The 23,027-nt window shown below is 47.8% G+C and overlaps 1 protein-coding gene and 1 long non-coding RNA gene across 9 annotated transcripts; both read left to right on the forward strand.

Moving 5' to 3' along the window:
* The first annotated feature begins 344 nt into the window (after nt 1–344).
* Nucleotides 345–2,494, forward strand: LOC121233570. The gene is made up of 2 exons (XR_005933293.1): nt 345–1,641; nt 1,761–2,494. It is a non-coding gene; the product is annotated as an uncharacterized LOC121233570 (long non-coding RNA).
* A 3,533-nt stretch (nt 2,495–6,027) lies between these two features.
* VEZF1 (vascular endothelial zinc finger 1) lies at nt 6,028–21,303 on the forward strand. 8 transcript variants are annotated; one of them, XM_030028093.2, is made up of 7 exons: nt 6,036–6,258; nt 11,839–12,644; nt 13,275–13,338; nt 14,362–14,545; nt 16,027–16,245; nt 18,533–18,577; nt 18,924–21,303. In XM_030028093.2, the coding sequence occupies exons 1-7, from the start codon at nt 6,226–6,228 to the stop codon at nt 19,349–19,351; spliced, it is 1,779 nt and encodes a 592-aa protein (XP_029883953.1). In that variant the 5' UTR covers nt 6,036–6,225; the 3' UTR covers nt 19,352–21,303. The 8 variants fall into 8 exon arrangements, with proteins under 8 accessions (XP_029883959.1, XP_029883955.1, XP_029883953.1 ...); XM_030028094.2 differs by having other exon boundaries at nt 6,042–6,258; nt 16,033–16,245; XM_030028096.2 differs by having other exon boundaries at nt 6,045–6,258; nt 11,839–12,536.
* The last annotated feature ends 1,724 nt before the right edge of the window (nt 21,304–23,027 follow it).

Raw genomic sequence — 23,027 nt, forward strand, 5'->3', positions numbered from 1 at the left:
GCAGCAGCAGAGACGGGCGGCCCTGCTTTTGGGGCACGGGCAGTAATTTTGCACGTGCCTGAGGACGGCGGCAAAGACGGCGGCCTGCCGCCCGTCCCCAGGGCCAGCGCGGCGAGCGGCAGGGAGGGCAGCTCTCCTGCTCTTCCGCAGCCGCTTTGTGGGAAAAAAGTTGCGACGGAGATAACCAAAATAATAACAAAAGGACACCGGGTGCTCGCGGTGCGGGGCAGCTCTGCCGCTCAAGGTGCCAAGCAGAGATTAGCTCCGTCGCAGCTGAGGACAAGGAGGTGGGAAGAGATAACGCCACTTTCCCGGCACGCTGCCCGCCGGCGGCGGGGCTAAACATAGCCGTGCTTGCTCCTCCTCGGCCGCGGCTCGCTGGCCGCCGTCCCGTGGGCTGTGCCGGCTGGAAGCACCGAGCATCTCCCGCCGTGCCGTGCCGTGCGCCGGGCTGCGAGGGAAGCGGTGGAGCCGTGGAGGAAGGGAACCAGCCCCCGGCGATGCTGCGTGCCCCGGGGAAAGCGAAGCTCAGGCTGCGGGAAAGCGGGAATCCGCCTGCCGCGGCACCGCAGGGAGAGGGGACGGTGCCGGATTCACGGGGATGACAAAGTTTAGGGAGGATGATGAAATCCCAAGGGAAGGCAGGAAGGGTTTTCCATAGCAGGCGCGGCAGCGTGGCCGAAGGGGGGACAGGGGGTGCACGAGGTGCAGCCGGGAGGGAACAGTTTGGGAGAACTGCACGGAGGGGAGCGACCGTTGCAGGGCTGTTTGGCATGGGAATGCTTTCTCCAGGGAACTCCTGAAAGCACGGAGTAGCTGTAATGCTTTTCCTGCCTGGCGGGGGGCACGGGCATCGCCCGGCTCTCGGGGAGCCCTGGGCCGGCAAGTACGTGGTGGGAGCTCCCACCCGGCTCCGTACGGACCCGGAGGTCTCTCTGCAGCCGGGACAGCGTGTGGCCCTTGTAGCACCACGAGCACAGCCACGGGCATCACGCTGGCTTTTCCAGTTTCACTCTCTACCTCATACATGGCTGCTGCAGCGGCGCACCTCAAAGTTTGGTGCTAAAAACATGAAAACAGAGAGTCGAGCAGCTTTCAGCCATCCCTGCTGAGTCCTGCTAACGAGGCTCCTTCCCTTTGAGTAGCTTCTTGCTGCATCTCCATTGATTGTCGTAGTGCCTTTCTGCGGTGATTCAGCCGAGCCGGCTGGTAATTTCCTGCATCCTATTTTCCTCTTTTGAAAAGTGGAGCGATCTTTCAGATGTGCTAATTATGAGAAGGCGACGGCGCTCTCCGCAGCAGCAGCAGCGCTCCTGCTAAGCCCCGGGGCAGGGGTGCATGGTGGCCCTGGCAGGGTGCAGGCAGGGCATCGCTCCCACCGCTGCCCGAGGGCGCGGGATGGAGGGAGGGATGGGTGGCAGCAGGCTCGCGTGGTAGCAGAGACGACGACTGTGGGCAGCCATCTGGCAAGAGCTTTCCCTTTCCCTCTGCGTAGCAAATGGGTTGTCTGTCCCCGCAGCACCTTCCACCCGCGTTTTGCTGCAGGTCAGGGACGCGCTTGTCCGGCGGGTGCCGGGCAGAGGGATGCGATGGGATGCTCTTCGGAGGATGCTGAACCGTCCCGCGGCGTGAGCCGGCACGGTACGGCCGTGCTGGCGGGGAGGCTGTCCCGCCGGCGGCCGAGCCTTCGCAGCGGGCACATGCTCTGCTTCAACCTGTGCTTCTTCCTTGTGCTGACTTATTTTACTGTCTCTTTTTAGCTTCCCTGATCAGTTTGAGAGGGAAGTCGAGACTGCAAAGAGAGAAATCAGAGAAGACACAAAGTTGGGAAGCAGCTGAAGGGAAACTGCCTGCGGGGAGCACATTCTCAGTAATGTTGTTGCAGCTTATTTACACACTCGAGGGCTCTTCAGCCCCATGGAGCTGTGAAATTCAAAGCCCGCCGCGTCCCTCGGGGAGCAGAGCACAGACAGAAAGGGGTTCCTCTGAAGCTGAAATATTTGACAACATTTTCTATTCTTAGTGATGCGAGCACACGCTCGCCGAGCAAAATCAGAGCACGGTGTGTCAGCAGGCAGGCAGGGGCTGGGGGAAAGCGCTTTGAAGGGCTTGGGTGAGGAGGGTGCATGGGTGCATGTGCCTGCCGTGGGGCAGCCTCTCGCCCAGCCCAACTCGTCCGCTCTACAACCATGCGAGATGCAGACAGCAGAAAAGCAAATTATGATTTTATTGCTCATGTCCCACTACGGGTCCTAACGCACAGGGAGCTTCTGCAAGGCTAATGGGATAAAATGGGTAGAGTTCAGATGGTCCTTCTGGGGCTCCCGGGTTCACGGAGGGGAGCTGCATCCCCCTGCCCTGCCCGGCTTCCCGAGCAGGCAGCACAGCTAATGGCACCTGTGCCAACAGGCACTTTATTAACTATTTTGTGGCTGAGCACGGTGGAGGAAACAGCTCCTCTCTGTACGAGTTGTGCCGCGAGGTGGGTTCAACAGATTAACCGTGGGTATTGCTTCTTCTGGAGGCGGACGTCCCCGGGGAGCTGCGTGCTGGGTGGCAGGAGGGCACGTGGGCGGCCGGGGGCTGCGCGGGGGTTTCGGCAGTGCCGGCAGCGGGCAGAGCACGGCTGTGGCACCGAGGGGCAGCCCCGGTGCTAGCCCGGTCCCCGGGAGGCTTCCCAAAACCGGTCTCGGTACAGGGGCTGGAGGCGGGGGACACCCCGGCAGCCCCAGCAGCATTCCGGTCCTTCCCAACGATGTGGGAAGTGCTGAGGAAGAAAGGAGGGGAGATTTTTGTTTGAAAAGGCAGAAAAGAGCAGCCTCGGGACAGTGGTAAATGGGCCGCATGGTTCCCGGTGCCCTAGAAATTCCCTTTGCACGCTTGCCATGGGTACCAGAGCGGCAGCAGGGTGGCTGCTGATGCTATCACTGTCCCAGCTCGATGACGAAGGGAGCTGGAAGGTATAAATTAAATAACACAACACTTCAAGCCACCTGTTGTGTGGGTTTGTCCAAAGCAGTGCTACTTTAATTAAGATGGAGAGTTTACAAATCTAACCTTTGTTTATTCTGCTTTGGGGCATATATAATGTAAATATGTGTTTTCAAACACTGTGGCTTTTTATATTTCCAGTTATAATTCTGGGTAAAGGAAAGTTTGTCAGGTTTGGCATAGACTTGCCCTTTATAAATACAGCTCCTGCAAACTCTTTCTCCCCCACCGGGGATTCTCTGCAGCACCTTGGCTCGCTTTGCTCCCAATGCAGTTTTTCTCTCGGCAATTGCTGCCCCGTGTCAGGCGTGCGAGAGGGGCTGGGAGGGCTCAGCTGGACACCGTCAAGAGGAAAGTGGGCTCCAGCTCTGTTTCCCTCTCCTCCGACTTAGTAAGAAGGCTTTGAGTCTTCTAGGTTTTGTTCCGGTATCCCCTCTTGGTTCTTTAGTTGTAAAAACAAGAAGAACATGGAGTTTAGCCTCCTACGTGCTCATCAGGATTTCTTCGATGACTCAGTGATACGCTTGGGTAGTTTTCTTAGCCTTTAATTGAAGTGAGTGTGATCCCTTAACAAAGAGACTTCTCCCAAGTCTTCATTAATAAGCGTTAACAAAAATAACTGACCGACCGGGAGAAAAATAACCAGGAGCGGCAGTGGTGTCCCCCTCTCTACAAACGCGGGTTTCCTCCTCTCTCTCGGCTCTCCCGCAGCCCCTGCTCTGCCGGTGGCTGCGCCGCGGCTGGGAAGAACATCTCTGCGGAGCAGAACAAACCAAACCATCTACGGGCGAGCTGGGCCGGCGCGATCCCGGCAGAGCTGACAGCGCGTGTTGCACGTGTACTAGCAAACCCCTTTGGCTCCTTTTTTTGGTTTGTGTTTCTTAATTAAGAGCTTCTGCAGAGCAAGGGCGATATTTTGCATGTTGCCAGCGCTGCCCGCTGGCTGCATCAGCACAGAGGTCTACCGTGGTGCAGTCAGGGGTGATCAAAAACAAGCAGGCTCCAAATTCCCTGAGGCAGACGGACTGTCAGAGCCGCGGGTACCCCTCAGTGGGTCCGGCCACTCCAGGCAGCCGAGACCCCCGGGCACCTATCCACAAACTTTCCTCTGGGGTCACAAGGCCGAGAAACATTTTTTTTTAATGCAAACAGAGTTTGACGTAATCGCTCGGCTCCAGCACTGGGGTTTCAAGGAGAAAAGCTAGCAGATAGCCTGAGAGGCGTGAAACAACCGCAAGTGTCACTCTGAACAGAACAACTACTGTTTTGCAATGCTCTTGGAAAGTGAAGAAACGCTCGGGGAGGGCCGAGGACCAGCGCCGCAGGAGCCAGGTGACTCGCCCGAAATTGCACAAAGCGGCAGCTGAGCCGGTGGGATGGGACCCCCGATGAGTCCCCTGCCAACGGCTGCTCGGCCTCCGCCGTCCCTTCTCCCCACCGCGGGAGCACGGCACCGGCATTACACTGAGCTGGGGCTTCGGGACTGGCCTTTGCATTATCTGTAACAGGAGACAAGAAAAACCAACCGGCTCTCCCATAAGGGAGGAAGTAGTATGGGAAACTTCATTGACGTGAGCCGTATTTAGCCCTGCTTACTCAGGTCAAGCTGCGCGGAAGCCAGCGGCGACACGGCTGCGTTTCTTCAATCGCCCGACCCGCCGGGTGTTTTCGGTGAAGCGGGCACCGCGGCGGCCGAGGCCTCAGATGCGCAGCACGGCTCAGCGCGGATCTGGGCCTGAGCAAAGAGGATTGAACAGAGCCGGGGTGAAAGGGGGGGGGGGAGGAAAAAAAAAAAAAAAAAGAAGTCCTGTAAGCCTGTTCTCATCTCCCCCAGTCCGAGGGAAGACGGCCCTTCTGTGTGAGCAGAGGTCTGGTTTTAAAACACCTGTCCTGTCGCAGCGCTTAACCCGCCGCGCTGGCGTTTGTCCCGCGCTCCCCGAAGAAACGCCAGACGAGGCGGTGGTGCAGGTGCCCCCCCCCCGGTGTCCCCGCATCCTCCCCTGTCCCCCGAGACTGCTGGGGAGCTCAGGGCCCCGTCCCCGCCCGCCTGTCAGGGATGTGCTTGATGTGTGTAAACACGTAATTAACGGTAAGTATATACTTAATTGCTTGTGGCTTTGATTTGCATTCAGGTGCTGCGCTGCAGATGCCTTAAGATACCAGCAAACCCGGTCAGTTTGCAGCTTTCAGGGGTGCAGGACAGCCTGCCGGGGGGGGGGGGGGGGGGGCCGTGGAAGCCCCCCCCCCCCCCCCGCAATCGCCAGAACCGTATGAGCCAGGCCAGGGGCTGCACAGCCCTGGGGTGGTGGGGGGGTCGGGGGGGAGCCCGTCCCTGCCCACCGGGAAGCCGCCGTGAGTACCGGGCTGCGGGGACGGCGCTGCCCACGCCTCCCCGGTGTGCTGATGAAGGGCTTTGCGCCCCGGCAGCCCCGGGCCAGCCCGCTTGAAGGCGGCAGCGACCCCCGGGGCGGCCCCGCCATCCCTCTCTCCCACCCCCCCCCCTCCTCCTTCACTCCCGCCCCCGCGGGTCCCGGCGCTGCCGCCGCCGGCGGCGGGCGGGCGGGGCGGCACTTGCGGGGCCTCCGCCCGCCGCCGCCGGCGGCCCGCACCCGCGGGCGAAGCCGCCCCCCGCCGCTGCCGCCGCCCCCGCGGTTCCCTCCCTGCGCGGCGGGCGGGGGCGGCGAGCGGGCGGGCGGGGAGGGGAGAAGGGGAGGGCGGGCGGCGCGGGCGGCCCCCCGCGGGCCGGGCCGGGGCGTAGCGAAGGCGGCGGCGGCGGCGGCCCTGGACACCTCGCCCGCTCCTCCATCTTCTCTCGCCACAGCTCGCCTCGGCTTTCCCCAGCCCGGGACCGGCCCATTGCCAGCCCCGCGGGGGGGGGGGGCGGCCGGCCCGCCGCGCCGCCCCGGCCCCGCCGCCCTGCCCCGCCGCCCCGCCGCGCCGCCCCGGTTCCGCCGCCCGCCCCGAGGCGAGGGGAGCGGCGGGGGCGGCGCCGCGGCGGTCCGGGCCCGCGCCGCCCCGCCGGGCCGCCGCGCCGCCGCCCCCCCCCTCTGGGCCGCAGTGGTGCAGCCCGGAGGTTAGCGGAAGCGGCCGCTCGGCGCTGCCATGTTGAGCCGCCGCCGCCGCCGCCGCTTTGTTGTCGGCTCCATGTAGCTGGGGCCCGGGGGAGGGAGGGGGGGGAGGACCGCGCCGCCGGAGCCGCCGCCGCCGCCCGACGAGGGCCGGGACGCCCCCGCCATGGAGGCCAACTGGACCGCGTTCCTCTTTCAGGTGAGGCCCCGCGGCGGCCGGCGCTGCCCGCGCCCCCCCCCCCCCCCCCCCCCCCCCCCCCCCCCCCCCCCGCGCCTCCCCTCAGCGGCCGCGGGCGGGCGGCCGCCCGCCGGGCTCCCCGCTAGGCCGGGGCTGTCAGTCAGCGCCGCCGCCCGGCCTCCCGCCCGCCTCTCCTCTCCTCCCGGCCCGGCCCGCGGCGGGGCCCAGCCCGGCCCGGCCCGGCCCGGCCCGCCCGGGGCAGCGGCTGACCCGGCCCCGCGCCCGCCGGCAGCTCCTTTCCCTCCTTTCCCTCTCCTGCACTTTCTCCCCGCCCGCCTCCCCCGAGCTGATCGCGCACGGCGCTCCGCCGCCGCCCCGCGATGTTTTTCCCCCCTTTTTTTTTAAAAAAAAAAAACCAAAAAAACCCCAATGTTTATATTTTAAATTTTTTTTTTTTTTTTTTTTTAGATTTTTCTTTTCCCCCCCACAAAAACCCGAAATAGCTTCGGGTTTTGTTTGTTTGTTTTTTCTCTTCCTCCCTTTCCCCCCGCCAAAAAGAAAAAAAAAACCCAACAAAACAAACCCCAAAAAACCCCCAAAACCAAACCCACCCCAACCTTCTCACCGGGCTCTTAACAAAACCCCGATGCAACAAACACCGTGTCTGGGAGAATAAATTAATCCCTCTTTAAACAGCCTGACTCAGGGGCCGGGTGACGAGGGAGCTTGTTTTCTTTTAAAATAGGACGCGAGCGGGCCGGATTTTTGTAAAAACTGGCCAAATGCTAACGGTAACAGGGAGGAATAGGGACCGTGGAGCGTGCAACCCCTCCCTTTGCCAACTGAGTCACAATTTTCCCCCCTTCTGTCTGCGAAAGACCGACTTAAAAACACCGCTGTTTATGTAATTCCGAAGAAAATCCAGTGTACCAAAAAAAACCCTAAAAAAAAAAAAAAAATCCTCCCCTGGCTTTTGTGAGCCGAGCCCTTTCACGCCGGATTGTTTTCTGATGCCTCCTGCTCTTTTTGAGCGTGGAAACATAAAATGTGTAATTGCAGCAGCAGCAGCCAAAAAAAAAAAAAAAAAAAAAAAAAAAGCCCCGCACATCACCTTTCTCAAGGTAAAATAATCCTCTTTGCACATTCCCGGCGGCGGTCACTCGCTTACTCACTGTCCTCCTCGGAATTAAACCCAAACCCAACCCGTGACACGAGTTTGAAAACCTGAGTTGAATGAATAAATCCGCCAAGAGCGAGCACCATTCCTTTAGAGAGGAAAAATTATTCCCTTGCAAGTACCGAGGGATGAGTCACTCGCTCGGGTGCTCTGCCTCCAAAAACACGCCGGGAATGTTCCGGGGAGCCGGTACCAGGAGCTGGGCACTGGGTTTTCCGCCTTTTCGTGATGAATGTGGGTGATGCCATCGAGTTTGGCTGAGGTCTTGTGAATTATTTCTCACTCTAGTGGGCAGTTGTGATTCGCACGTAGGAAACTTCACGCTAAGAAGTTAATCTCCTTAGTTTAGGGCCATCTCTCTCCGAGTTGGGGCTGTTTTATCGCTTTTCTGCCTCCCAGGCTCACAAATGAGCGTTTTTGAGGGGAAATTATTCATAGGCTGGCAGTATGGTATTGCAGCAACCTCTGTAAGAAATGCCAAGTAATACTTTCAAGTACGTGTCCAGCTTCTTGCTGCTCGTCTTTATTTTTTTTGAACGGTACTGTATTTTGAAATAGCGATGTCACACTTTGATTTAGGAGTAGGCTTTGCTGCTTTTAATTAAGGAGTCAGCAGTTCACTTTCCTAAAGGACTTAGCTATGTGCGACTTGGAAGCATCTTCATAAAACTGTGACGTGGAAATTTTCCGTTTTTTTTTTTTTTTTTTTTGCCCCAAATAATAAAGCTTTAAGACCTCATAATAAATGCTGAATATTGTTTCTTGAGTCATTTTGTTAAAACCAACGATATAGGGTGCGAGCATCCTAATGCACCCAGCAGAAAGCACTGTTAAGATATTCCTGATGTGACTTAAGTTTTTCTTCTTCCCATTCTCACCAACAGCATGTCAGCCAAGATCCAACTGATAAGTTAAAACTAGTAACAAAAAGTGGATTTAAAAGCCCCTCCCGGCCCCCCTCCCCAGTGTCAGTTAAATAACAAATGCAAGTGACTGAATATACATGCTTGTTCTTCGTGGGGGAAGTTTTACCAAGTGTGTATTTCAGCTGTGACAGGATTTCTAAGGGACAGTTTAATACGCGGTGTGTAAAGTTGTAATTTTTAGCAAAATGTTTTTAGGGGAGGTTTCAATGTCTTAATTTTTAGTCTCGCTAGCAATGGGATGTGTGACTGTAAATTGCTCTTTCCAAATAAAGTTGTTTGATTGATTGTGTTTAGGTGGCATTTTAATGAATTGTATCTCTCTTTAAAGAAACAATTGTGATACTGAATAAGCAGTTCTTGTTTGGATCTTGCTAGTCCCTGAAATGCATATTTTGAAAACTACTTTTAGTTATCTGCTCAGAAAGTGAAAGTTGTGTCTTTTAATGTGAGGAGGAATCATCCATCAAACAGAGTGTTCAAGATATGACTCATGCTAATTTGTTGCTCTCACATTAAGGCTGGAGCGCAAAAATATTTTAGCCTCTGGCATTGGAAGTTCACGGTGCCACATCCTACCACTCCAGGTCACGAATTAGGCCTTTTTTGTTTACTGCCCCCCCAGGAAAGAAAAAAATTAGTGCTAGAACGAGGGTATTTTGCACAAGAGCCTGTCCCAGGCGATCGAAATATCGCAAAAATGTTGACTTGACATTAATGCTAGGTCAAGTAAAACCGTGGTCTGTGCCTGAATAAAAATGACTTGCGAGAGGCGTGCAGCAGGTGCTGTCTTCCCTTCTTGAACAGCGAGTTAAAAAAAAATACTGCCTGATCCTTTTTTAAAAGGCTTTAATACAGGCAGTCCTTGGAAACTGAGGAATACTGCTTGTTGCAAAGAGGGGTTGTTAGAAAGACAGCGCTGCTAATAACACTGGCTATCTGGGAACCAAGATAAGCAGACTTACATAAGCAGCAGCTTCATAGCCTGTAGCCTTATGAATATACATTGTTTTATGTCCACTGTCTCTGTCGGTTTCGTAGGAATAAGTGCATCATTACCTTGAAGTGCTGACGATTCTTTAAGGCTTAAAAATATCCATAAACTGCATAAGTTTGAACCTTGTCCAAAGGATTTGGGCTCTCTATTATCCGATCTGCTAGCTCTGCCTTTGAAACTGTATCTCTGGAGCTATCCTTAGGTGCTCTTAAGTGTCTTCTGATGCAGTTTAACAACACTGTTCAATGCTTATTTAAAGTTGGCTGTAAAACATTTCAGTATTTTTTAAAATTAAAATTGTATTTAAGTACACAACTTGCTCAATATTGTACTTTCAATGTGTATTGTACATACTCTATTCTTCTTATGCAATGTAGATGTCTCGATGGCTTTTTAACAACACGGAAAATAAATGGTTGAAAATCCACAATTGTCACTGAAGTCAGGCAAAAGTTTAATGGAGGTGCTGGAGCTTGTGCCGTGCGTAGCCTCCAGGAGAGTTCTGCGTTCGACTCTTCAGCAATCGCTTCTGCAAACCAGCCCCTTAGGCTGTTGTTTGAGGTGGCTGCTGTGGCCAGGCGCAGTGTGGTAATGCTCAGCCTACCTGTTGCCTCCCAAGCTTCGGCACAGATGGGACGTAAAATGCAGATAAAAACGGACAGGATGGCCTGGCTCCTAACCATTCCCGCAAGTTTTGTCTCCTGTTATCATACTGAATCCGGGCTTTCTCCCGTGAACTGTTTTCCTGTCAGATAGGCTTGCAGTGTTAGGGAGCACGTATTCATACCCACGTGGGTTAGTGTTTGTATCCACCGGTGGCTTTTATCCAAAGATCACCGGCATCGCGCTCCTGAAAAATGAGTGGCTAAAGCGATGCAGGGTTTGTGCGGTGGCAGGAGGAGGCGGGAGCTCCCCTGCAGCCGAGGAAGAGTTGCACCGAGGTGGCTGTAGTCGGGAGAGGCTGTGGTTGGGAGAGGCAAAGCGGCTGGAGCTTGGATGCAACTAAGAAAAAGTCCCCAAGTGAGCTTCTAGAAATACTGACTTCTCCAAAGGACGTGATGAAATGGATTCACGTAGGAAGAGTATTAGCCTGAGCATGCTTCGTAACGCTGTCCGTCCTCAACCGGCATAAAAGTAGACAGGTTGGGGGTCGTGAGCCAGCACAGCGTTTTATTCAGCTCTTGCAGCCTTGAGTCGTATTCCTTTGTGAAGGAAACTGTAGGGAAGAAGTCCTGGGAGGCTGCTGTACCAATCTAATGGGAATGCAAGTTTCCCCAAACTCAGCTTCAGACCTGGCACGCTGCGCTAATAACGAGACTGATTTAAAACTGGTGTGATGAGACTGAGGCACATCTTGAATACAGATGCGCTTAAACTGGCTTAAGGTGCTAGAGTGATTTATTTTAATGCTCCATTAGGCTGAATTGGTCTGTGTGGTTTCTAAACCACTTTAAAATTGTATCTGCTAGGGTTTTGTCCCAGTCTGACTGGATGACTTTTAATAACAGTGTTTTCTGCCTTAGAATAAACAGCGCCTAATACAAGCATGGTGTAGAACAGCCCGTAGCAGCACAGGCTGCAGCTCAGCTGAGCGGTGCTTGGTGCAGCACACTTTGGGGGGGGGGGGGGGGGATGATGTCCCCGCTCTGCCTCTTCCCTTTAGCTTATCCCACTGATTCTGTAGTTCAGAGTCAGTTGGTACTGGCAGTTTGGAAGCAGCTTTTAGGTCTTCTTTTCAACACCCCCCCCCCCAACTGTGTTCTCCAGCATCTCTAGATGTCTGCCAGTGCTTATCGATTAGCTTCTCTTCCTATTGCAAAGTAGCTGCTGATGAAGAGAAAAAGAACGTGTTGCTATTCTTACTACTTTCCAGACGTGAAGAGCACAGTGGTCAGTATATAAATGCGGCGGGAACCTGCTAAATGTAGAAATGTGGCTTTAGACAGCTCTCGATGCAAGTTGCTTTGGTTTCAGTGCTAACACACCGATGCGAACACGTTGTTTAAATAAGATGCCTTATCGCATCCTGGCCCTCTGTGGCTGCAGTTGAATTCTCAACATGCACTAAGCTTGGCTTAAAGGTGGGGCATTATTTTGCAGCTCCCATCAGTACATTCGTATGCTCCAAAGATAGTCCCAAGGTGGCATCTGATATGATCGTTAGCAAAACAAGTTATCTGTTATGTAAAGATCAAACACTGTGTTAGTAAAAGATCTGACAAGCACCTAGTTGTTTTCCATAAGAAGTGTTGCCCTCCGGAAACTTAATAATTATTTGATTGTTATGATGTGTGCCTTCCTACACTTACCACAGAATCTGCACAGCGAATGCGTTTAAAGCGCAAGCGGTTTATCCTGTCCAAAACCAAAATTATGTAACCTTTTCCAGTTGTTACTTCAATGGCTTTTGGTCTAGAATGTGCTTTCCTGTAGTTTGTAAATGTTCTCAGCGCGTCAGAGTGAGCACCCATCAATAGAATTTAAGTGTGAATGTTTGGTTTTAGGCACACGAAGCCTCACATCACCAACAGCAGGCAGCACAGAACAGTTTGTTGCCTCTCCTGAGCTCTGCTGTTGAGCCACCCGATCAGAAGCCGATTCTGCCCTTACCAATAACGCAGAAACCTCAGCCTGCACCAGAAACATTAAAGGATGCTATTGTTGGGATTAAAAAGGAAAAACCTAAAACCTCCTTTGTGTGCACTTACTGCAGCAAAGCTTTCAGGGACAGCTACCATTTGAGGCGTCACGAGTCCTGCCACACAGGGATAAAGTTAGTGTCACGGCCAAAGAAAACTCCCACCACAATGGTGCCCCTTATCTCGACCATCGCTGGTGACAACAGCCGAAGTTCATTGGTTTCAACTATCGCAGGCATCCTGTCCACAGTCACTACATCTTCCTCTGCCACCAACCCCAGCAGTAGTGCCGGCGCAACGCCTATGGCAGTGACTCAGACGGTGAAGAAGCCCAGCAAGCCCGTCAAGAAGAACCACGCGTGCGAGATGTGCGGGAAGGCGTTCCGCGACGTCTACCACCTCAACCGGCACAAGCTGTCGCACTCAGATGAAAAACCCTTTGAATGTCCCATTTGCAATCAGCGCTTCAAGAGAAAGGATCGCATGACCTACCACGTGAGGTCTCACGAAGGTGGCATCACGAAACCATACACCTGTGGTGTTTGTGGAAAAGGCTTCTCGAGGTACCATGTAGAAAATCCCAGGCGAGCTCAAGTATTGGCTTTTCATAACCAAGAAGGGTTAAGCTATCATAGCGAGGGGCTAGGAGAACCAGACATCTTAGAAGATTGGTGAGGGGATAAAGAGCCTTGTTTACCTCTAGGGCGTGGGTCTCGGTCTGAGCCAGATTGGCAGTGGCCAAAAGCGGTTGCTCTTTTATGAGAGCGTTGTGAAATGATTTCGTGACCTCATCCGGGTCCCATAGGACACGTGTCTGTGTCACTGGTGGTGACCACAGAGCCCCTTTACCAGCCTTTGCAAAGGTCAGTGACCGAATGGGGCATGGCAGGCAAACTGTCTCCTTGTCTCGTAGCAAGGTTGAGGCGTACTGACAGAGCATTGTGGGGGAGCTTGCATTGCTGCTGGCTGTATTTATTATATCTGTGCTTGCAACAGAGAAAACTTCAACCTTTAGAGCTGTTGATCTGTCACCTTTACACAAGGTACAACCAAACATACCATTTTCAGGTGTGGAAGAACACGGTTAAGTTTTAAACTGCAGGTTGGGTCTCAGCGTAACTATGTGTTACTCTAGCTGAAAGCCACTGCGTAGGTAAGGGGAATGTATTTATTCTTGCCGTGCAGAGGGATGTGGGCTGCAAGGGGTCATCAGCGCAGTGTTCAGCACCGCGAGCCACGGTATCATTACTATGTATTTGTAACAGTATGCATTTTCTTTTCTGTTCCTCTCTTTTTTGCAGGCCTGATCATTTAAGCTGTCACGTTAAACATGTTCACTCAACAGAGAGACCCTTCAAATGCCAAGTAAGGGCTAAAATGATTTGTTAAGAACAATACCTTACTGTATCGTTAGAATCTCAGGTGAATAATCTTTCCAGAACTGTATTTGCTCCTGGACTTTTCTTTGAAAAGCAAGTTTAGGAATAAAGTCGAATCTGCCTTACATACCAGCAGCACTGTAGTTCTGATGTTAAGTGTAGATAGAGGCAGTTTGAAAGGATGTTGTGGCTACTTTTTTTAGGAAGATTAGAGGCTTTTTGCTTTCTTGGAGAACAACGTAGGTGCTCTGTTTTATGATACGCTTAACTTAGTAGTGGGATTGTAACAGCGTCCTCAGCTCAGTGCTGATTACTGGAGTAATGCATGCAGTGTGTTTCTCAGAATATTTAAATTAAACATGTTTCTCAGTATATCCATTTAAAATGGGTTGGAATAGTTGATTCTGGATCTGTTATTTTGCTGGAAGCTGAAAGCAAGTTGTCGTAAGTTGATGACTGAGTATAAGAGAAATAACTTGACTGCCCTTGAACAATTAACTGTTTTGCTTGGCATATCCATGCTTGTTCCAACCTGTGTTTTAGTGACTCATCATATTAAATAAAAGTCTTGTGTAAAAAGAATAGCATTAGAAAAAGGTTTCATTTCCTTGTTCTGATTTGGATGGGAACAGAAGTAATTGAGCAATTTAAGATATCAGGTTCATATTTGTACAGTAAAATTGTATCAAAAACCAACTTTGCCTGTTCTAGGCTTTTTTTATAAGCTACCTCTTGCTTTGGTAGGTAGGGCAACCTGCTATTCTAGGAAAGTTCAAGTAGTATAGAGTATGATTTTTGTCGTAATTGTCTCTGAAGCCAATTTCCATTTTCAGTCTCTGTTTAGTAGTTTGATTTTGGTTTCTCTATAAATACAGGTAAAACTTAAGGTTGTCAGTGTACTTAGGATACTGTTTGCACCTACAAGGTAAAATAGGCTTACAGTGGGCATGTAATTCATACTGTAATGATGCTGTCTGCAATTCAAGTGTAACTGTTGTCCTTCATATAGACGTGCACTGCTGCCTTTGCCACCAAAGACAGACTGCGGACACACATGGTGCGCCATGAAGGAAAGGTATCGTGTAATATCTGTGGTAAACTTCTGAGTGCAGCATATATCACCAGCCACTTAAAGACACACGGGCAGAGCCAAAGTATCAACTGTAATACCTGTAAACAAGGCATCAATAAAAGTAGGTGAACGTTTTAAAAACATTTCTAATAACAGTGTGTTTGCAAAGGGAATTGCCTTTGATTACGTTAAAATGCAAAACCATACCCATCAGTCTGGGTATTCACACCTATTAAAAATAGATATTTGGTAACAGCATCTTCTTCAGTTCAAGAATTGGCATATGTGGAATTGGTTTGCTGCTAGACTGTGCTCTTATCCCTTAGGAATGCCCTGCAGTTTGTGAGAATAACCCATCTCTTGAAGAAAAGAGTTCCCAAGTTTTCTCATCTTCTGAGTACAATGCTACTTCCTGAACTGTCAGGCCTAAAAGTCCAGCAGATAATTCTGGAGATTTTAGAATATTTAAGAACTGCTAAGATCTACCAAGTTTCAGGTTTGAAGCCTCATCTAAAGCTCATTAAAATTAGGAGAAAGATCTCTCTGCTTTCTCTGAGCTTTGACCCTGGGGCTCAATGATTCCTCCCGCTGGCAGTAGCTTACAAGAAAAGCATTTAAATCCAGCCCTGATATGTTTGGGGCATTAATGGCATTTGACTGGTGTTGTGCAGGAGTTCAAATGAGATGTTTGTAATAGTTCCTTCTAGTCTTAAACTCTGTGGAAGTGCTGAAGTCTGAACCTGGGAGTGCCTAGTAAGCAAACGAAGACTTGACTTTCAAATCTTCCCTATTAAAATAACTGTAACTTAAGTTAACCCACATGGTTAGTGATATAAAATGGGTTTTCAGAAGAATCAAGAGGGAGAAGTAAGGAATGTCTTTGGAAACTTTGTCCTTAAAGCCTTTTAGACAGTATTAATTTACAACATCTTTTCAGTTCCTGTTACTCCTGGATAATTGGAAGGTACCGGGAATGTCTAAAATGCCCGATTGTTGAGCTTAATATGAAATTTGGATGTGAAAGTATTTTTCAAGGTATAGGGTTACAGCTCTGGCTTCCCAAGCCAGTTTGGTGGTGCTAAGCCAGTTCACATGAGGCATTTACAGCAGTTGTTAGAGGTGGAAATGATGAGCTGTAATGTGGCCAGAGAGTAGTAACATGCTGTTCTGTGATGTAAACTGAAAATTTTAAGTTATACTTGCAATAAAAAGTAAAAAGGCTTTTTTTTTTTTTTTTTTTTTTTTTTTTTTTTTTTTTTAACTGGAGCTGAGGTTTAGAAAAAGCGGAATCAGCTAACCAGCTTGAATTCTAGAGACTCGTTGTAGCCTTTTATTTCATTCTTCCTAAAACACAAACAAAATAATGAGAAAGGAATTTCATTTTTGGCAGTGAAAGCAGATGTTCCTGACTTACATTTTGGTTTTTAGCTCTTGGAAAAGTAGATTTATAAAGCACAGAATTAATTATATGGTTTTAAACACCTCTGTGATTTTTGCTCTTGGAATCCTGTGAGATTCCACACGCTCTTTATGGAAGAAGCCTTGGTGATCTCAGCAGAAAACAGTAACTTTCCAAGGTGAATTTGTGTTCTTACTTAATTGGCATAGCATGCATGAGTGAAGAGACCAGCAATCAGAAGCAGCAACAACAGCAGCAGCAACAGCAGCAACAACAGCAGCAGCAACAACAACAACAACAGCAGCAGCAACAACAACAACAGCAGCAACAGCAGCAGCAGCAGCAACATGTAACAAGTTGGCCTGGAAAGCAGGTAGAGACCCTGAGATTATGGGAAGAGGCCGTCAAAGCAAGGAAGAAAGGTAAAACAAAACAACACTTACAGTCTTGGTTTTATGAGATACTGCAGGTTGCAGTTATATAGGGAGTTTAAGATGTCAGAAAAGGATGTCTTACGTGAAAATGTCATTCTCGATTTCAGAAGTAATAGCTGAAAACTAGCAGGGGGATAACATGACCAAAATTATGCTGTTGTAAATGAACTCCTTATTACGTGCTTCCCTTTGGTCTCTGTGCTTGAATGTGTACGTAGCAGTCATCAATTACAAAGGGATGTTTGTGTCTGCTTCAAGGCAAGACTGTTTTCTTTGGCTTGCATGTGGTTTTTAGCTGTGTTTATGCATATTTACCAGTTGTTAACTTGTGTGCATATATATATATATATGTATATATACACACACACATAACACCCTCTGTCGTTGCATCATCATCAGTTTGCATGTGGGTGCTTTCTGTGTCCCTTTCATCTTTTCTCCTGCAATTTATTCCATTTGCTTTATCATCACGTAACTGTCTTTGCATAAAGTTTTCTAGAACTCATAGAACTTACTCTTCTATCCTTGTTGGGTTTTTTTCATTAGAAAATTAACTAATAAGTGATTGTGTTTTTCATTATTGCTAGCTCACAGCTTACATACACCTATGCCGCTGTAATTGAAGTTGAATAACTTCCTGTTGTTGGTCAATGTGTCAGTTTTGTAAAGAACAGATTGCTTCAATTTAGTGTCATTAGGAGTATAGTAGTTTAAAGTCTCCCGTTACTGCTAGCTTATTCTTTTCACTACAGTTTGATTTCTGATGCCTATCACGTGACTCCCGTGGATTACATGTTTTAGAAGAAATTCTTAGCGACCACTTACTGTTTTTCACTAGCTGTTTTTAGTAATAAATGTTTTTGCCTCACCTTAATTTTTTTCTTTTCTCCTAAACTTCTTTTCAGTTTCTTCAATCTTTTTTTCTTTTCTAGGTCATTTGTGTATTAGGCTGCTAGCTCCTTTCGCCTTGATTGTTACTGCAGTTGAATTGCATTCTGTGATCAGACAGTATAGAAATAGCTTATTCATGTTAAAATGTAGTGATAACAGAAACGTTAAATATCATCAGGCCACTAAGTAGATAAAGCAAATGGGTGTCAGATTTAGAAAATCTCTGAGAATTTTTTTTCTGCTTGTTCCTTCCTATGTCTTGTTCTCTCTTCCCTTCCTTTCTTACTGAGATTATTGAATATGCTTTAACAGAAACAGTGGTTTTGGACAGAATGGTGGGTGAGGGAGGTGGGTGGGTAGAAGTGTTGTCAGACTGGTGATATTAGCTTAACTTAATTGGGGAAGGGGCATGGGGTGGGATGTGTCTTTGCATACTGCTGTGCTTGGAAGTTGAAGCTAGACCAGTCAGTGCCATGCCTATGCGCTACTCTTTCCATGCTGGTTCTCCTGTGCTAGTGCCACCTGTTGCGTTGGCTTTACAACACTATATATGGGATTTTTCTAATCTAATACGATTTATTTTCACAATTTTTTTTTTTTTTTTTACTCTTTCCCTTCCTTTCCACCCCTCCTAGATATGGACTTTGAAGAACCAACAGTAACCCTTGAATGGGGCTAATGTTGCTTTCAAAGTTAACTCTGTCTTGGTACATTTGTATTGCCCGAGTGGCAAGAGTGGACTCTTTGCTCCTGGCTTACCTCCTGAAACGTGGGTGTAGACTGAGCTTGGTGTCCTACCCTACAAATGTGGAATAAGACACGACTTAGAAGTGCCGTAACGTTGATCTAGAATATATTTTTGTCGGTTTCTCTAGCAGTCATCCCTTCCCTTTACCCGCGTCCACCGCCCCGCTTCTGTTTTTGGAGCCTTCTAGTATGGGTAGCCGGCAGGTGGTGCTGATGGATGCCTAGTGATCCCTCCGCTGTCCCGGACCGCCGGTGCCCGCTCCCCCAGTGCCCAGCCCTGCTAGAGCCCACCGGCAGCAGGGCCGGGCACTGGCCTCCTGGGTCTTCCTTGTTCGGCACTTAATTCCTGCTTACTGCAAAACAAAGTAAAAAAAAAAAAAAAAAACCACCACCAAAAAACAACCCAAAACCCCACAAAACAAAACAACTTGGTGTGGAGCTGTAGCTTATGTGAAAGCTGAGGAGATAATGGGGGTTGAAAGATGTGCTGACTGGGTAGCCTTGAAAATCGCTAAGTAGAAGTACTGTGACCAGTGGAACAATTTAGTAGCAATAATTAAGACTGAAATAAGCAGGTAAATATTGAAACGAGCTTTGCTTATCAGTCCCTAATAATGACTTTTTAAAACCTTCACAGAATGTCAGTTCACCTTTGAGAAGGCTATAGAGTACGTACCATTCGGTATGTACACTCTCTCCTCTATTTATAATGTTCCTCTTGGGAGGATTTTTTTGATTGTACGATACTGTTTTTATGAACATCGAAACCCTCTTTATAAGACAAGCTCGCTTGACTTCTCAGGAAAAAATACTGAATTGAAATGAACTGCATGAGAGTTTGTATTTCTTGTAGGCTATAGAATGTTAACAGTTTTAACTTACTAATAATTCCTAAAGAAAATTATTCCAGAATTTGTACCTGTTCTTGTTTGGTTCTTGTTTTTGGTTTTTCTTTTTTTTTTTTTTAAATCTTGTCCATGGTTTTTTATGTGTTAAAAACTTTTTGTCTTTTTATGTCTCATTTTTAGAAGCTGCTAACTTGTGCCAAACCTCCACTGCTGCTACTACGCCTGTGACTCTTACTACTCCATTCAATATAACGTCCTCTGTGGCTTCTGGGACTATCACAAACCCAGTCACAGTGGCAGCTGCAATGAGCATGAGAAGTCCAGTAAATGTATCAAGTGCAGTTAATATATCCAGTCCGATGAACCTAGGGCATCCTGTAACTATAACAAGTCCATTATCCATGACATCTCCATTAACGCTCACCACACCAGTCAATTTACCTACCCCAGTAACCGCTCCAGTGAATATAGCGCATCCAGTCACTATAACATCTCCCATGAACCTCCCCACACCAATGACGTTAGCTGGTCCGTTAAATATAGCAATGAGACCAGTAGAGAGCATGCCTTTCCTGCCCCAGGCCTTGCCCACGTCTCCTCCCTGGTAAAGAATTTCTAAACAGTATTAAAAAGGATTAAAATGGAATCCTTACCAGCAGTTCTTTTTTGGGTTTTGTTTGGTTGGGTTTTTTTTTTGTTGGGTTTTTTGTTTTGTTTTTTTGTTTTTTTTTTAGTTAATAATAAATTCAGACTAAGACACTGGGGCAACATGCACCATCAGAGACCATAGTCGCATCTTCCCCTGTTGATTTGGCTTATATGGTTCAAACTTGAGTTTCACTGGAGCACTTCATTTAAAGTAAGTTTTACCTTTTAGCTGACTGATGCTGAATTAGAGCAGATACTTATTTGCCAGAGTTTAAAAAAAAAAAAAGTAATTAAAAAACAGTTTTATGTTTTATCCCCCAAATTATAACTTAGAAAATTATTTTAATCTAAACACTAGCAAAGACCCCACTGTATCTTTTAACAGGGTGGATGGCTAATTTTAACTTGCCAGTCGTTAAGTCCACTGTTTCTGAGCTAGTGTAGAATCTTTGTCTGTGTTGATGTTTTTTTTTATGAGTAAATGCATTACAATGTTGTCATTTAAAAAAAAAATGCATTTTGGAGAAAATATGCATTTTACCTTTGGGAATATGATAATTTCAGGCAGCATTCCCTATGGGAAAGGTGATACCAGCTCTGATATGCAAAGCATATGATAACTTATCATTCTAACTTCAACATATAATAGGGATTGTGACCTGATATTTGGAGATGTAAATATTACCCAACATATTACCCTAAGGGAATATAGCATTGTAGTCAACATTTTTTTTAAAAAAACTGTTATTGTTTGGTGAGAAACAGCCATGGCTGACAGAAGAGGAGTTGAAATGTATGTAAACATGGTCTCTCAACAGTCAGACCCCTATGGGACTCTTATCTAGGAGCAAAAGGAGTGCTTTGAAACTTAAGAAATATTGCTTTAAGCTGGAAGATTCTGGAGGCACTGGGTATGATTTTTATGCCCTCTGCCTCCCAATCAGAGCCTGCTGGTGTTACAGCAGGGGACAGACGTGTTAGTTGTTCACTAGAAGTTTTGTCTTATATTAAATTGTATACAGTTTTTATTCTAACCACTAACTAGGTAGGATGCCCCTCCAGGACAAGCAGAGAGCGTCTTTTAATTTCTCCCCTATTTCTTAATCAAGTGTTGTGCAAATCTGTTCAACTTTGTAAATATTTGCAAACATCATCATTTTTACGTTATTCTTCTATTGTGTTAACACATTTCTATCAATTTGTGGGAGTTCTGGGGTGATGGTTTGAACTATCCAGCCCAGAACTTCTCCACAAATGGTCACACATGTTTAAGCTACATGTGCTTTTTATTTCTTAACCTGTTTATCTGTACATAAAGTAGAAAGCAAAATCTAGGGAAACAGATATACTTTTTAGACTATCATGTCACATATTCACGTTTTTAAAACTTTGTTTAAAAAAAAACCACCCTAAACCCAAGACTCTACATTAAAAAAAAAAATAAATAAAATTACAGTTGAGATGTTTTTATCTTAATGAAGTTGAAAGCTATGGAGATTAGCGTGTGCGCATTTTCACAGAGTGCTAGCAGGACTGACTAGTCAAAATGGACTGCTTCCGTTTCTACCCTGCCGTGTCAGTACAAGCAGTGATTGCCAGGCTGCTGGCTCAGGTGACAGGTATCTGTATCATTACGTGAAACTGTTCTAGGGGCTTGGACTACATAGTACAACAAAAACAAAAAAAAAAATAGAGCTTAGTGTAAAATAATTTTATAAATGATCTTTTGTACTTTAGGACATCAAATTGTACAACTTTTGTATATATAAAAGCTTAGGAACTTTCTGTTTAGCAGAAAGGAAACACATTCCTACACTTTTAATGTATATGTTTGTTATAATGTCCATGTAAACATATGCCCTATGTTTGTGCCTTTTAATTAGTTTGTCTCAATAAACAAAAATGTAGAGAAGAATATGTAGCTATGACTTTGTTACCACTGTTCTTACTCCAGATGTGTAGAGGTCTTCGTTTTTGCACTGTGTAGAGCATTGCGTGCAGGCAGCTGCATGACTTAGGCTGATACGGCCGAAACGAGGCATGTGAGGCGAATGCACCCCAGCAAAACTCCTTCCTCCCGTAGCATAGAGCAGCCTGCGCTGGTGGGGCCTTGCATGTTGGGATGTGTAGTTTCCAAGCCATCTCTGTTACCCGTGGCAATGATACCAGTTTGCACCAGTTTCACATAGTAGGTGTAGCGTTCTGGATCTGGGTAAATTGCAGAGATGACCCTTAGATGAAGTTTGGGCGTCCCTGAGCTTAAAAAAAAACAAAAGCATTAAAAGCCAATATGAAAATGTGTACTAGAAGTGGTTATTTATGAATTACTTACAATAAACAGGTGTGAGACTTAATTGTATGTTGTCAATTACTGTAGTATTGACAGTGGGTCCTCCGTACAGCTAGCGTGCCCTGCTGATGTTATTTTTATCCCAGCAGAGTAGCAGTAGAATAAACACATTAAACACCGGCAAGGAAATTTTTCAACGTGACAGAGGCTTCCCAAACCACTAACCATGGTGCTCTTAGCATGGGATAGGAAAAGGGCTGTTTCCTTTTTATTTTATGTTGGTTCTGCTCGAATGTACCTGGTTTATGTCCACAAAGCTACATTAGCTAATTGTCAACCTGTTTCATTTGTACTTGGGTAAACATTTGCTTTGTACTGTGTATAAATGGTTCCAAGGTGTGCTCCTCAGCTGTCTCAATACAGACGTTAATTTCACTTTGTAATGCCATCATAGGACGTACATTAAGCTGTTTTTTGACAAAGGAAAGCTACCTGCTCAAGTAGTTTATACGGCATGCAGGCTACCTTATAATCGGTAGTTCATCCACAGTATAACGAGGCAGTAAGTACAGGCAGCTGCTGTCAGGAGACGATGTATAGTTGCACGACAGCGATGAGTGATTTGTATGGCAACTTGTGTCATAGCAGCGCTGGGGAGTTAAGACTGTAAGAAAATGGTGGATGTGAAGAACAGATGCTCCTGTTACACCGAGTTAGTTTCTATGCAGCTGATGCGCTTAGCCTAGTTTATTTCATGGAAACTTTTAAGCTGGATCTAGTCCAACATCCAGGGAAGCCTATTGCTGCTGCCGTTGATTTGAGTGGGTTTTATATCGAGCCCATTCAGGTCTCCGATTGCAAGTAGTTCAATAGGGGTTTTATTTTTTTCTTCTTAAGTTTCCATAAGTGTTCAGCATGAGGTTAATGGCTTAGCACCGACTGAAAGTTTGAAAGTTGAATTTTGCCTTGGAAGGATTTGTGCCGTGGAAAGTCAGAACAGTCAGATCAATGGCACGAAAACTCGTCCTCCGGGCAAGGAGAGCCTCCGGGTGCCTGGCTCTGTGCTGGCGAGGCACTGCGGGGAAGCAAGCCACGGGGAAGTAAGTATTGTGGCACAGCCACCCACGCTGCCAGGAAATTGTGTAAATGGTTTACCTTGGGCACGTTTTTTTCTTTATCTGGAAGACCCCACCACTTTCAGAGGGTGTTTGGGGTGAGTTGAAATTTGGGATTCGACCTTTTATGTCTTACCACTGGAGAGTTATGCCTCAGTGCTGTAAATTGGGAAGATTTCAGTCAAGATCACGGATGAGAGAGAGAAACACGTGGTGTTCTGGGCATATGAG

This window comes from Aquila chrysaetos, chromosome 10 (genome assembly GCF_900496995.4).
Source record: "Aquila chrysaetos chrysaetos chromosome 10, bAquChr1.4, whole genome shotgun sequence".
Classification (NCBI taxonomy): domain Eukaryota; kingdom Metazoa; phylum Chordata; class Aves; order Accipitriformes; family Accipitridae; genus Aquila; species Aquila chrysaetos.